General features: G+C 42.3%; 1 protein-coding gene across 1 annotated transcript in view; it reads right to left on the bottom strand.

Moving 5' to 3' along the window:
* The window catches only part of chsy1 (chondroitin sulfate synthase 1), a 42978-nt gene extending 28311 nt beyond the window's left edge, over positions 1-14667 (bottom strand). The window contains exons 1-2 of the mRNA XM_020631451.3: positions 13945-14667; positions 9537-10032 (exon numbers count right to left, since the gene is read on the bottom strand). Coding sequence (XP_020487107.2) covers positions 9537-10032; positions 13945-14255 — 807 coding nt within the window. The 5' untranslated portion in view covers positions 14256-14667. The remainder of the gene's footprint in view (positions 1-9536; positions 10033-13944) is intronic.
* Positions 14668-14932: the final 265 nt, after the last annotated feature.

Below are 14932 nucleotides of genomic sequence, written 5' to 3'. Positions count from 1 at the left end.
CCCTGACGATCACCGGACAGATCGGGGACGTTAAGATTGGGGAAGAATCGGAGCTCAAATCGGCCCGATTATCCTGCAGTGTGAGCCAGGCTTAAGGGCAGAGGTCGGATTCAAACCCACGGCCGCTGCAATGAGGACTATTAACGCCATACACTGACATAACCACTAGGCTATCCAGCGCACCCAAGAATATTCTTTTGCTTACCAAAAAAAAGTTGCAGGTAAAATCCAGCACACGGTCAAAATTGCACAAAACATGGCAAACCTCTCAGAACTGAAACTTCACCAACATACAGTATTTGTGCAATTAAGACAAAAAGGCAGTGTCACCTCTGCTGTCACTGCTCTCTGTTTGTGAGAGACATAAACAGAACTTTTGCATCTTTATGAGACTTAGTCTAGACTCTTAGACTAAGTACGGCTTAATGAGGACTAACATGTTTACATGTCCAGTTTTAGTCAGACAAACACAATAAATCCACTTTTTAAACATCAAGTAAAACTTATGAGTGTTACTTTATGTCTTCATTTGTTGTTGGATTATCCTCCATTTCCCAACAGAGTGGAAGGACACAGAAGGAGAAAGAGGGAGGAGCAGCAGAGTGAGGCCTGCAGAGCTGCAGAGTGCCGGTAAATGCCAGCAGCAGCTTTGGCAGAGCACACAGGAAGGAGGAGAGGGCAGAGAGACAAAAGAGGAGGAGAAACTTGACGGTCAATCCGAGAGAGAGATCAGCAGTGTGAGGGAGGAAAAGTGTGTTTTTTTTAAAACAACTGCACGACAATGACTTTAATATCATATTCCACAGTGGGTCAATCTTTCACTTATTAACTCCTGAGCGTGTCTTTAAAAGAGGCAACAAAGGCTCCATTCACACTGACCGGTCCATGCAGATCAGATATCATCAGATACACATTCTTTCACCGTCAGACACATCTACAGTCTCTCACGGCCTTCACCAAACAAAAACAAGGATAATGTTGTCCTTCTGAGGTTACTGCCAAATAAAGACTTGATTTAGTCTCCATTGTTTGTTGGTTTACACAAAGTGTGGTCAGTGCACACACACACACACACACACACACACACACACACACACACACACACACACACACACACACACACACACACACACACACACACACACACACACACACACACACACACACACACACACACACACACACACACACACACACACACACACACACACACACACACACACACACACACACACACACACACACACACACACACACACACACACACACACACACACACACACACACACACACACACACACACACACACACACACACACACACACACACACACACACACACACACACACACACACACACACACTTTTATAAAAGTAGCCATATTAAAGTGAAAACAAGTCCTTTGGTACAAGAAGAGGAAAAGTGGAGAAGAAACAGCCGCAGAGGAGCATTCTGGGCTGCTGAACACTATTATAGAGGAGAAAGGAGCAGGAGGAAGAGGAGGTGTAAAAAAAGAAAAGCAGGAGCTGGCAGACCTGCTGTAAGAAGGCTTTTCAGCGAGGACCAGACCCAGCAGGCCTCATGTGACAGCATTCACACGAGGCTTTCACAGGTCATATACAGAAAATCTCAAGTTAAAAATAGAGTTTTTAAGACTTTTTTAAGACCCTCTTCATACATTTAAAGACCCCATTGCATCTTCAATTTCTAAACGGTTACATTATGGACACAGTTGTGTGTTTGGTACAGACTAAGATAACAAAACTGAACAGTCTTAGATTGAAATATAAATATATTTAGTAAATAACCCAACGCAAGATTATTTAGAAAAAAAGTTATAATTCTGAAACCAGCATCTGGCCAGTAAACAAATCTATTAACAATTAAAAGATGCATAATTTGAGATTTTGAACATTACTAGAAGCACCAACAAACTATTTGCATTGTGGAGATAATCAGAAGTAATGTTCCCCCGAGCAGAGGGCGACCTTCACACTCCCTCTGTGTATGCTGACATCCACAGTTTAGCATCGCCAGGATTACATTTCATAGTAGCCAATCACAGGGCTTGTGGTCTGTGTTGTTTCCTGTTTTCTCCTGACATCTACCTGTCCCTTTTTTCAGTTCCTGTCCCTCTCCCCCACATTCTTGCGCATCCTTCTATACCTCACCCCACCTTTCTCCACGGCACGCTTTCCTGACCTTCTCCAAAATAAACTGTGGCATTTCTTGACTCATTGGAGTTTAACCTGAAAAAAAGAAACTGATTTTCTTTTGAATATCACACTAACAGCGAGATGAAAAAACAACATCATGATGCAGATTTGTAAAACGTTAAAAGTGAAGCTTTGCCAGGTCTGTCCTCAACAGGAAGAGACAAACAACTTTAAAAATTGTTTTTTTGGGCTTTTTTTTTTAACGGAGGTCGGACCGATCATTTCTGATGCGTTTCAGGTAGCCAGGAAATGTGAACGCTGATCTGCTTTGTGATACAGCATCAAGCAGATTTCCACTGAAGTGATTACTGTTGATGGGAGTCAGGATGTCATCACAGTGGATTTTGTTGTTTTTGCTTTTTCTCTCTCAACACACCAAAAGCCTGCTGATACACGATTGGTTAAAGCAGCTCGGACTACAATTGTACAACAAATGAAAACCAGAACACTTGTCATACTGAAGTCCAGAACCACAAACAGTTCAACATTTTTTAGTTGGAGATTAATTTGAGAACTGCTCTCAAAATATTCAACACTTTTTGACACCACATGTTTTATAAAGAAGCATACAAAAAAAACTTAGCTCTTCAGTCATGTGTTTAACCAATAGAGAGAGAGCACTGTCTAAATTGCAGAAATATGTTGGCAACGTGTCATTACCCCACTCAGCTGCACAATGTGCTTCATCGTATGTTGTGATCCTCTTACACAAGCCTCCTGCAGACCAACCTGCATGTCTGCTGTTTGGGCCGACTACCAAAACGTTAATGGAGCTTGGTAAAATCATGCAGGTTTGAACTCCAGCTGCAGGAACAGCATCACACCTGGACGGTCAGCGTTAATGAGAGGAGGAGTCACCGCTGATCGCCTACAGCCCTCTCTCTTCATAGCAAAACACCACCCAAACATCTGCAAACATCCATCACCACATCAAGTGTTTCAGAGTCATTCATGGAAATAAACACACAACTTTATAAACAAACTAAATCAGACCATTTTTTTTTTTCACCCTGACCTATCTGGACTTTTTTCCTCAGTTTCAGAGCCTGTTACTGTCGCTGGATTACAGAAGTTGGCTTGTAGAACTTCTGCTTTCCTCAGCGGTGACCTTTTTCAAATGCTCTGTGTGCCTTAAAAGTCCCATATTCAGCTTTTTCTGGTTTTATATGCCCTTTAGTGTGTTTTCCAAGTGTCCTGTGCATGTTTAGGCACATCTATGTGCAAAAATTCAAAGTCCGCAGAAACGCAGCTTCTCCTACGTCTTCCTGTTAGCTGTAGCATGAGCTGCATGTAACGCTCGGTTCTTGCCCCCTCGATAAACATTTGCCAGTGTGACGTCATTGTCAGTGTGAGATTACTGATCTAAGTCCATTGGCTCGTTGTGGCAAGCCCTGCAGCTCATGTTGAAATTTCCGAGAAGCGTGCTGAGCAACTGACCAATAACAACAGAGCGGATTGGCAGACCAATCAGAGCAGACTTGGCCCACGTGGGGTCTAAGGGCGCGGTCACACTGGTCATCTGTACCGTGCCGTACTCAAGCACGATTGCCCCCCCCGCTGTGTCATTCCCACGCTGACCGGCACGGTCCGCGGTCACACTGGCCAGTACTAATCGTGCTTAAAAGCATGATTACCTCTTGTACATAATGTACATAATGAGAGAGAGAGAGAGATAGAGAGAGAGAGAGATATAGAGACGCACAGTCAAATCCGCGTCACAGAGAACATGAGAGCTACTTTACAGCTTATTTTAAGCCATTTTAATCAGACACAGCAACAAATAAATGAATTGTTCTCCAATGGAGAACAACACAGAGAACATGAGAGCTACTTTGTGTCTTATATTGTGTCATGTTAGTCAGATACAGACATGAAACTCTGGATTTCTCCATAATGAAGGCTGTCAGCGTTGTGTACCTGCGTGCTTGTGCTCGTGTATGAAGTGTACCGTGCTGAAACACACCTCTCTGAAGTGTGCCAAAGCCAAGGAAGTGTACCGTGCCTGAGCACGATACGGAGCGGTCACACTGGTCAAATGAACTGGACTTTAGGGTTGAAGCGTGTTAGGGCACTGTACGGATGGCCAGTGTGACCGTGCCCTAACAGTTTGGGCTCAGCAGAGTGTAGCTGACAGACTCAGAGCGTAGAGGGAGCAAGGAGGAGCAGTACATGAAAACAGACACTTTTTTCAAACTTTAGCTATTGTGAACGTACAAAAGTAGGAACATAGATTAAATATACGAACCCCAAAAAGAGAAGAATATGGGCTCTTTAATATTTTTCCTTTCTAGGAAATATCACCAAGAAAACATGAAAACAATGAAATTGTGTCCAAGCATTAGCAGCAGCTCTAGACCTGAAATCATACATTTTCACCTCTGCCATTGTTGTTGACAAAGCTGATATCAGAAGATCCACTGCTTTTTGTTTTTGATTGGTCGGTGAGGGGGAAAATGTCATTTACGAACCCCAAGATTGTACAAGTTCAATTTAAGGCCAAGGTCATGGCAATACTGGCTGAATATGATGAAAAATAATTACAGAATTAATACTCTAGAAAAGTATTGGTTAGATTGAAATGAACCTTTACATAAACTTAATTAAGAACTTTACAAGCACTCTGACTTTTCAGCTGAGTGCTGTGAGGGCAGCAACAAGGAACAGCTGACGGCGAGCGGGTTTTCATGAATAGGATGCTGACTGAGCGCTGAAAACGTTGAACTGCACTGGTTTTGTTCTATGTGCTCTGCCAGCACAAAAAACAGCAATAATGGACACAGGGCCTCCTTAAACTGTTACAGCTCCTTCTCTGTCAATGTTACAGAGTAAGACATGCACCCTACTCCATAGGAACTCATACACACATATACCTGGTCATCCTAATTCAACATTTTAATTCAGAGCTAATTCAGGCCAGGACACCGAGAGTGAAACATCATAATTGTCAATAGAATGAGGGCTGAAAAAAGATATGATAAGATATCTTTGTTTGTCACTGTACTAGTAACAAAATGCTGAAACCTGATAGGATAGTGGATTGGTAGACTGTGTGAATAAAGATGTACAGTGGCCTGCATGGACACTCTTATAACACACCAATGACACAGCTGGCAGAGACCCACAGCCTGCTCAGCCTGCAGACACACACACAGCCTGCAGACACACACACACAGCCTGCAGACACACACACAGCCTGCAGACACACACACACAGCCTGCAGACACACACAGCCTGCTCAGCCTGCAGACACACACACAGTCTGCAGACACACACAGCCTGCTCAGCCTGCAGACACACACACAGCCTGCAGACACACACACAGCCTGCTCAGCCTGCAGACACACACACAGTCTGCAGACACACACAGCCTGCTCAGCCTGCAGACACACACACAGCCTGCAGACACACACACAGCCTGCTCAGCCTGCAGACACACACACAGCCTGCTCAGCCTGCAGACACACACACAGCCTGCAGACACACACACAGCCTGCAGACACACACAGCCTGCAGACACACACACAGCCTGCAGACACACACAGCCTGCAGACACACACACAGTCTGCAGACACACACACACAGCCTGCAGACACACACACAGCCTGCAGACACACACACAGTCTGCAGACACACACACAGCCTGCAGACACACACACAGCCTGCAGACACACACACAGCCTGCTCAGTCTGCAGACACACACACAGCCTGCAGACACACACACAGCCTGCAGACACACACACAGTCTGCAGACACACACACAGCCTGCAGACACACACACAGCCTGCAGACACACACAGCCTGCTCAGTCTGCAGACACACACACAGCCTGCAGACACACACAGCCTGCGTGCTGTGTGCCAGTGTACTCTCAGCACACTGGCATTTAGCTTGCTGTGTGTATTTTTATAATCATGTATGTAAACATGTATTTGCTGTTTGGGCACTCGCTCGCTCTCAGAGACTACTTTTAGCATGCTGTGGAGGCTCTGTGAGGAGCAGCACACAGCGAGCAGCCACAGGATGTCTGAAAATACACCAGCTCACCACACACTGGGCCGTCTCTTCACACTCACACACAACAGGAACAGACACACACACACAGTTCACCGACACACAGAACAGAAAGGTAACATGCTCAATGACAACTACATGACAGAGTGGTGAGTAAATACTGACTATAAAGAAATGATTTAATACTTCTAGTCAAAGAACTTCTCCTATAAGTGAAGAAATACAGTGTGAAGTTATTGACACTTTCTGAATTCAAGCATTTAAGTTTTTCATCGATATTATCATGCTGGTTTTCCTGTGATTACGGCTTATTATAAGCCGTTTTGTTGAGAAAATTAAATAAAAAAATTAGACCACAGGGTTTGTTATCCCAAAATAATTAGATAAAATAGTAAGGCCTTGAGAAAACAACCAAAATCAACCTGTTATCACAGGAACATTTAGTAAATAAAAATGCATGACCGCTTAGGGCTTCTGTAATAAACTTTAGTGAAAGGCAAAAGAAGTTGAGACCTGTTTTGATACCGTAGAAATAGAAGGCCTAGACACCCACGACAGGGTTTTTCTTGTTTTTAATTATACATTGCAGACAATTTCCTGCACTCTCTCTAAATTGCACAACTCCTTCGGCAACGTTTCAGTACTAAAACATTGCCAACGTATTTCTACAATTTAGACAGCGCTCCCGCTCTTCCTCTTGAGGCAGCTTTTGGTGAATAATATGACTGAAGATCTGTAGTTTTTTTTTTAAGTTTTGGGAACTTTTGAATAACATAAAAGAGAATGTATCATTTTAAAACACTGGGTATTGACAAGTCTCACTTACTCCTCACTGCATCCCATATGCAGAGAAAAAACTCCTCATTATGACAGAGGAGCTACAGGGCGAGCACAGGATGAACACAGATCACATATCTGTCTTCTCTTCAGTCTCTCTGTTCTGAAACATTTAGATCAGTTCACAAAGCTGATTCAAGAGACACACATATAAGCTTCAGGTCCAAACAGCTGATTCAAGAGACACACATACAAGCTTCAGGTCCAAACAGCTGATTCAAGAGACACACAAACAAGCTTCAGGTCCAAACAGCTGATTCAAGAGACACACAAACAAGCTTCAGGTCCAAACAGCTGATTCAAGAGACACACATACAAGCTTCAGGTCCAAACAGCTGATTCAGCTGATTCAAGAGGCACACATACAAGCTTCAGGTCCAAACAGCTGATTCAGCTGATTCAAGAGGCACACATACAAGCTTCAGGTCCAAACAGCTGATTCAGCTGATTCAAGAGACACACATACAAGCTTCAGGTCCAAACAGCTGATTCAGCTGATTCAAGAGGCACACATACAAGCTTCAGGTCCAAACAGCTGATTCAAGAGGCACACATACAAGCTTCAGGTCCAAACATGCATCCTGTGGTAAAGAGTAATCAGAGAGTTTACACAGTGTGTAATGTTTGCCACATGCCAAGATGTTGGTTTGTAGGTCAAGATGACTCGGTTATTATTAGGCATGTCATGTGTATTACACACTAAGTACATTTCCCATGACCATTACAACATGCTCTTTGTTAGATCTGACAGATGAGCCGAGCACATGATGAGACATCTGAATCGTTCACAGATCTGCTCGTTCAGTCTCTTCATCAAACTGTGAGGATTGCATTTAGCTGCAGATGCTGTTCCTCATGTGAACATACGAGCAGCAGGTCCGTGTCCAGACATGTCAGAGAGCACACACAAACACACAGAGAGCACACACACACGCACACTCTCCTGTGACGACATCGCTGCAGCATGTCTCGACCTGGGCCTGCTGTTTTGTCTTACTTGCTGACTTTTCTCATGGTCAACCATCCACAACACACACTTCCAAGTCTCAACAATGACTGACTCCCACACAATCCACAGAGTGAACCAGTTCAGCTGCCTGATGAGTAACCCAGTACTGAAACCTCACAGTGAGAAAGAGGAACGTTTTAACTTGTTACTCCCTCACTTCACTTCCCCGGCACTGAAAATGAAGAAATGTACTGTAGCCATTTAAAAACCTTTTGTTCCAATGTTTTTATTATACCCCAGAATATGTACACATAGTGCCCGCTGTTATTAAATAATGTGTGGATGGATGAAAATAAAGTTTGATGATTTCAATGATCTGCACCTCTGAATGAATGAAACTAGACAAAAACTGATATAAATAAACAGAAAAAACTGTCTGTCTGGCGCACAGCACCCTCCCTGTTTTCAGTTGTTACCAGGTAGTCGAGAGAATTTGTAGCAGCAGGCGGTCGACTGGAGAGAAAGCGCAGCGCTCAGTCTGCCTTTTTTGTGTGGCCTCTCCGAGCGTTTAGAGTTGAGAATCTCACAACTTTTTAGAAAGGCGCTGTTGACATCATTGGTGCTCTTTTACAAATGTATGATATTCCCTGATTTTTTCCTCCTACATATCGTGTCCCTCATCCTCGTTGCTCTGTGTCTGCTGAGGTAAAAACAATCTCAAATATAAAACATACTACTGTATGTAAAGCAACGGAGCTGCATCAGTCATACAGCGGCCATTGTTAACAGACTGTTGTCATAGAGTGATAGTACGTATTTTCATGAATTCATTCATCTTGATAATTTTGTGGATATATCTTTAAATTGTGTCAACCATCTAAGAGTAATTCTTCTTTTAGGTTTGTGAAGCTGTAAGACATATGTGTTAGAGACCTCACAGCAGCAGAGTTATATTTGGATTGAAGAGTCTGTTGTGAGCAGAGAAGGAAATGTGACTCTGAGACTGAAGAAATGGAAGAGTCAAGGTGATGTCTTCTTTCTAGCCTTTTAGAGATGAACCGAAGCAGCCAGGAATGTGTGGGCTCTACCTTCTAGCAGAATATAAGCAACACTGTGAAGATGAAGACTTTACCAATGATTGTCAATGATTGTGAGATCTTGGTCAGCATGGGTCAGCGATGGTCTGCACTTTGTCAGCCATGTGTGTTGTGTTTCTGTGTTGTCTGACCATGGCTGAATAAATCTTCCACATAAGTGGAAGTAAATAAGATCCACAGTCTGTTTCATGATTTCATCATTGTTCATCTACTACAGAAACAACCCCAACCTAACATAGAGACAGGATGGACGAGCATCATTTTTCTTCTCAGCGCACAACAACGCTTCAGACATCGTTTATGAGCGCACAGCCAGCACTTTTCTGCCCTGAAAAAAAGCTAGGTGGACACGGTGTCTAACCCTGAGTACAGAACTCCTATTTGTTGTCACTGCACTGCAGAGTTAAGTATTAAGACAATCTCACCTCGTAGGACCAGACACACTGGACCCCAGCGAACCTCCTCACACAGCGGCCCACCTCCACGTCCTCGTGGGTGGTGTACATCTCCTGTAGACACTCCCGAATGTGTGGTACCATCCTCCTGAGCACCTCGCGGCTCATGATCACACCCGGCCCGCCCATGCAGAAGTTCTCCCCAGGCTCCAAGGCCAGCTTCCCCAGCTCGTCCCGGGCCCCCATTCCCGTCTGCCCCAGGAAGATGGCCTCGCTGCTGTTGAGGCTGCGCAGGAAGCTCTCCAGCCGCTCGCTCTTTATGTAGACGTCGTCGTCCGCCCTCATGAACCACTCGTACTTGTCCAGGTAGTGGTCGTGCATGTACTTCAGCATCATGAAGGACTTCTTCTGGGGCGGGTACGAGTCGTCCACGTTCTTCAGAGCCACGATGGGGATGGGGATAGAGGTGTCCGATCCCTCGCTGGAGAAGAACTCTACATGACCTGGTATTGACTGTGCCCACGTCCTGGAAACACACAAGACCGAAAGCATTACAAACAACAAGAAGACAAAGCTGAACTGTCTGAGACCAGGTCCTGGAAACACACTGACACACACACATGGGCGGATGGAGGCAGAGTGACACACATGAACAACCTACTAGGGTTACAGAGTAAAAATCAAACAATATCAATACCTGTTTGATACCACTGCAGCACAAATAGAAGTTTTAGACACCCATTATTGTCTTGATTTGTCTTTCTTGATGTTGACTTGTCATAGAGCTTGACTGTCTATGCAGTAGAAAGATGATTTTCTTTGTTTTTGTTTTTTTTAAAATGGAGCTTCATAGCCAGAGAAATTCCACAAAAAGGGCTGTGTTAGTCCTTTCTACCCAAAGGATTCAAATACTTCAATGCCCAAAATGCACTGGGCTCATTGCCCTCCAAAGCTAATACCAGGCCGTTCCTTATAGGATAGGCTTGACTCATACTTCTGGTGGGTGATTAAATGTAAACCATGTGTTGACCCGTCAGGGAACAAAAAAAGTGCTTAGAAAGCGTAAATGTGTTCAAACTACACGGTGAAATTCATCTGCAAAATTACCACAGCGGCACCACCAGCGGTCCCCTGGCTCAAGCCTTGCTCGCCCCCCTCTCTCCTCTGTCCTCACTGGTGTTACAGTTTTAAAAAGTGAAGTGTTAACTGGCGACTTTGAGCCAAATGCACGTTTGTTTCATGACAACAGCTGTTGAACAAGTCTTTGCAAACGTTTCTTTGTTTTCGTTTTCGAAGACACTTCAGTTCATTTTGACACTATAATAAACTAAATAAAGAGGCAGTCATTGGACCACTTTCCGTCTTTAACATCTGTTGTAACTATAACAACCATAGAAACATTCGCCTGCAAAGTCGCTATAGTTAACATGGTCACTTCACCCTCTGCTGCAGCTCTCTCTCTCGTCTCTAAAATAAAGGAATCTTAAACAAAAAGAAAACACGCGGGGGGTGAAGCATTATTCATTTATATGCAAAAGTGATAGGGGCAAATTTCCACTTTAATATTACTGCTTAGGAAACTACAGAGCCTCACATCAAAGTTTCAAAGGAAAGAGCTCTGTGTGCTCACTCTCTCCACCACAGCTGCTTCATTAAAGGGACAGCAATAAAGTTATCTATTTATTACTTTTAGTGGTTATCTTACTTCACACCAGCACCAAAAAGATTCTAAAGCATGTCCCCTCACATCCCATCATCACTCTCTTTAAGTGTTTAAAGCATTTTTTGGGTTTAAATCAATAATATTACAATCATTTTGGGGTCACACCGATCATTTCAATCTTCAGCAGCAGAAACAGCCAATGCCATGTTGATGGAAGTGACTGACAACAAGGACTTAGGAAGGTTTTCTACACCTTTGATATTTTGATACTTTTTGACACCACATGTTTGTCATCTCTGTCTTATTCAAAGAGACAGACATCAGAGGAGGTGACACTGTCTAAATTGCACAAAAAAACGACATTTCAAACGTTGTCAATTTATTTTCACAATATTGACAGAGTGCAGGACCTGGTGTGCAATAGAGGGTAATTAAAACAAGAAATCACCTAATTTTGGCTGCCTAGGACATTTTTTATTTGTTCCTGGTATTCAAACACTGACATTGTAATCATACTTACAAACGGGGTCAACCACGCCGCCTCCCTTTGATAAACCTTTCTGTCCCTTCCTGCTCACAGTTGCTCTGAGAATGTTTCTAAATAACTCATAAACTACGACTCCTTGATATATAATGTGTTAGGATCAGAAATCAGAAGATTAGATGTAGGAGTCAGACCAGAACGTAATTTATTTAATAGTTTAAGTACGACGATTGGATATCTGAACATACCAATTCATATTTACCATTATCTCTTAATGATGACTGAAAAGATTATCTTCCCTTCCTGCATATTATCCCATAAGCTCTTTTGTAAAGTGTCTTCAGATAACACTTGTTTTGAATTGGCGCTATACAAATAATGATTGATTTATTGATTGATACTTTACTTTTACCCCCCAGATATAAAAGTGATCAGTATACTTTAAGTATCAGACCAGTCATTTTACTTCCACTTTAGTCAAATATAGAAAATAATTTAATCTGCCACACTATGATCAGGAGCAAAAATCATATATGAAAAAATATCCAGACATATCTGGATAATTTATTTAGATGAGGATACAGGAGATGTTTTTTTCTGTCGGCCTGAGTGTTTTATTAAATGTTTAAGGACTCCACATGGGGACAGCTGTCATTAATATGGAAGAAAGACCTTTCAATTAATAGTAAAGATATTGAGTGGTTAGATATTATATTGAATGTTATAACATCAGGGAAGCTAGAGGGAAATGTATTCAATACACTTCACAGATATCCCTGTACAACAACTGGACTTCTGAAGATGGGTTTGTTGCTGACAATCAAAGCTGAAAGTGTAAAGAACAAACTAGACATATGATTAAAAACATCAACAACGTTTTGATGCCAAATAAGTGGCCAATGTTTTTGTGTGCAGAGCAATTTTGATGGATTCATTCCTCTCTTACACATCTGTGAAGTATTTGTATACTTTTAATGACCAACCTGTACACAGCGCTCTGTTCTTTTTCATCGATCATTAAAATAACAGATTGTGTAGTTTTAAAAACATATATTGTCGAACAATATCAAAGTATTGAATATCTTTTTGTAAATTTGACTTGAGGTGATTTAAATGGGTAATTTGCATATTGATAGGAACCCTCGAAGTTGATTAAATTATTCTGACTGTGTACAACAACTAAGCAAAAGGGTATTGTAGAATTATGAGTGAAAGTCTTGCATTGATCTATTGAACAGTCAACAAAAGAATACATGAGTCAGACATGACATGACTAGTTTGTAATTGACGTAGATTAAGAAAAAACATTTTGGTATTGCAACATTTCAAATGTATTTAGCAGGACTTGCCCATTTTTGATGGATTCACTCCTCAAACATTTCAGTCAGAGGTGAACTACAAAAGAAACATTCTGCAAAGTTTTGGAAATGTTGCCAATTATTTGCCCTTTTAAGACAGTTTGCAGGAGTTTACTTGCCTCCTTTTAAAAGGATTAAATCCTCTTAACCTCAGGTCAATTTCTACATATCAATTAATTGGAAACATGAAGAAAATGTGACAAAATCTGCCATGAAATCATGAAAACCAGAAATATGTCCATAATAATATTTGATCACTGATATATGTTGAGTTAAATTTGAGACATAATTGACTGTAATCGTTTTTGTATTCTACAATTTGGCCCTGTGGTATTGAGTATTAAATGAATGTGGCCCTTGCTGTGACCGAAGTTGCCCATCCCTGATATAGACTCTCTTTCTCTCAATAGCTTTAGGTGACAATATGACTGAAAATCTGAAATAAATTAAATGTCAGTACTGTTTAGCCACTACTTTTCATTAAAATAACAGAGACTGTATTAAATTAAATAAAACAAAGTATGTTCACAACCCTACAGGTATGCTTCGCCCTGTTTACCTGTTTTGTTAAATATTAGTATTAAAAAAAGATTTAGTTTGAATGACGCCTTTCAAACAGTCTTGTGGCATTGTTTATTACACTTTACTCTGTAATTTAATTAAATTATTTTCTTCTACATTCTTATCAGAGTGTTTTTGTTTTGCTGGTTATTTTTTTATGTGTATATACGACTGTGTACATATATGCATATATGTTTAAAAAAAATAATTAAAAAAAAAAAGAAGAAAAAAAAGCAGTCTTGTGGGGCTGAAGGGAGATCAGTGAAATCAGTGGCTACAGCTGATGTTAGGTAGCTACAGGAGAACCACGCAGTGAAAATGCTCACACAGACAACACACAGACACATGAATGGGTCTCTGGTAGGGACTTACCTGTGTGCTGCCACGGCTCGGTTGTTCAGGTACTTCTGGGCGGTCATGACACCGACGAATAAGAAATTACTGGACCTGGAGCTCGGTTTCTCGGTCGCCGGTGAACTGTTATCTTGCGGTGGCCATAATCCCCCGCCGTATTCCTTTCTCAGTCCCCGGTTCAGCCCGCAGCCGGCCGGGTTAGCTTTCCGTTTGTGACCCGCTTTCTTGAGCTCGGTGGCCCGGGGTAAAATGAGTCTGGATGCCAGAGTGAACCCGAGCACCAGTCCGAGCAGAACACTGAACCATGCTCTGCGGCTTCGAGCTGCCATCCCCCCCAAAAGTTTACAGCTCTCCGTGTGTCCCACCGTGTCCGAAAACAACCACTTTACACGACCGAACCGAATGAAAAAGAGAATATAAACCCGATTCTGTGCGTCTCCTTCCTTCACACACTCTCTGTCATAGTAGAAAAGCCCTTTTCTTCTCCTCCAGCTGCCTACGTAGCATCACAGCAGTCTCCTTGAAGACGGAGCCTGAACCCTTCTTCTGCCGCTGCTCCCTCCGATCATCGATCATCGATCATCGGCAAACTTCAGCACCGATCGACTAAACACAGCCGCCCGGGACCTCGCCTTTAATAGTGCTCCTTTTCTCATCATAATCTATCCATTGGAAGAACATCGGGCTGTGGAAAACGCCGATCGCGAAGGATTAACAGTAGTTTGACCTAACGGTGTTTCCGTAGAAGCGCTCTGAGTGGCTGGGTGGGAGGGGTCTCTGATTCAGGAAGGGTTTTTTTCTTTTTTTCCCCCAAATCTTTTAAAACAACCTTTATTTAAAATAAATAAATCCTTATAGCCACACAGAATATTTTCTATTCAACAGGACAACCCGCAGAAAAATCTTTCATTTCAAAGTAAAATAAAGTAGAACTCTGCTTGATAATCTCAAACCATTTGCTAATATTTGTTGGATTTAAATAGTTTTTAAAAACTATTTTTTTTAA

This window comes from Labrus bergylta, chromosome 3 (assembly GCF_963930695.1).
Source record: "Labrus bergylta chromosome 3, fLabBer1.1, whole genome shotgun sequence".
Classification (NCBI taxonomy): Eukaryota; Metazoa; Chordata; class Actinopteri; order Labriformes; family Labridae; genus Labrus; species Labrus bergylta.
This window is presented reverse-complemented; position numbering and strand designations above follow the sequence as displayed.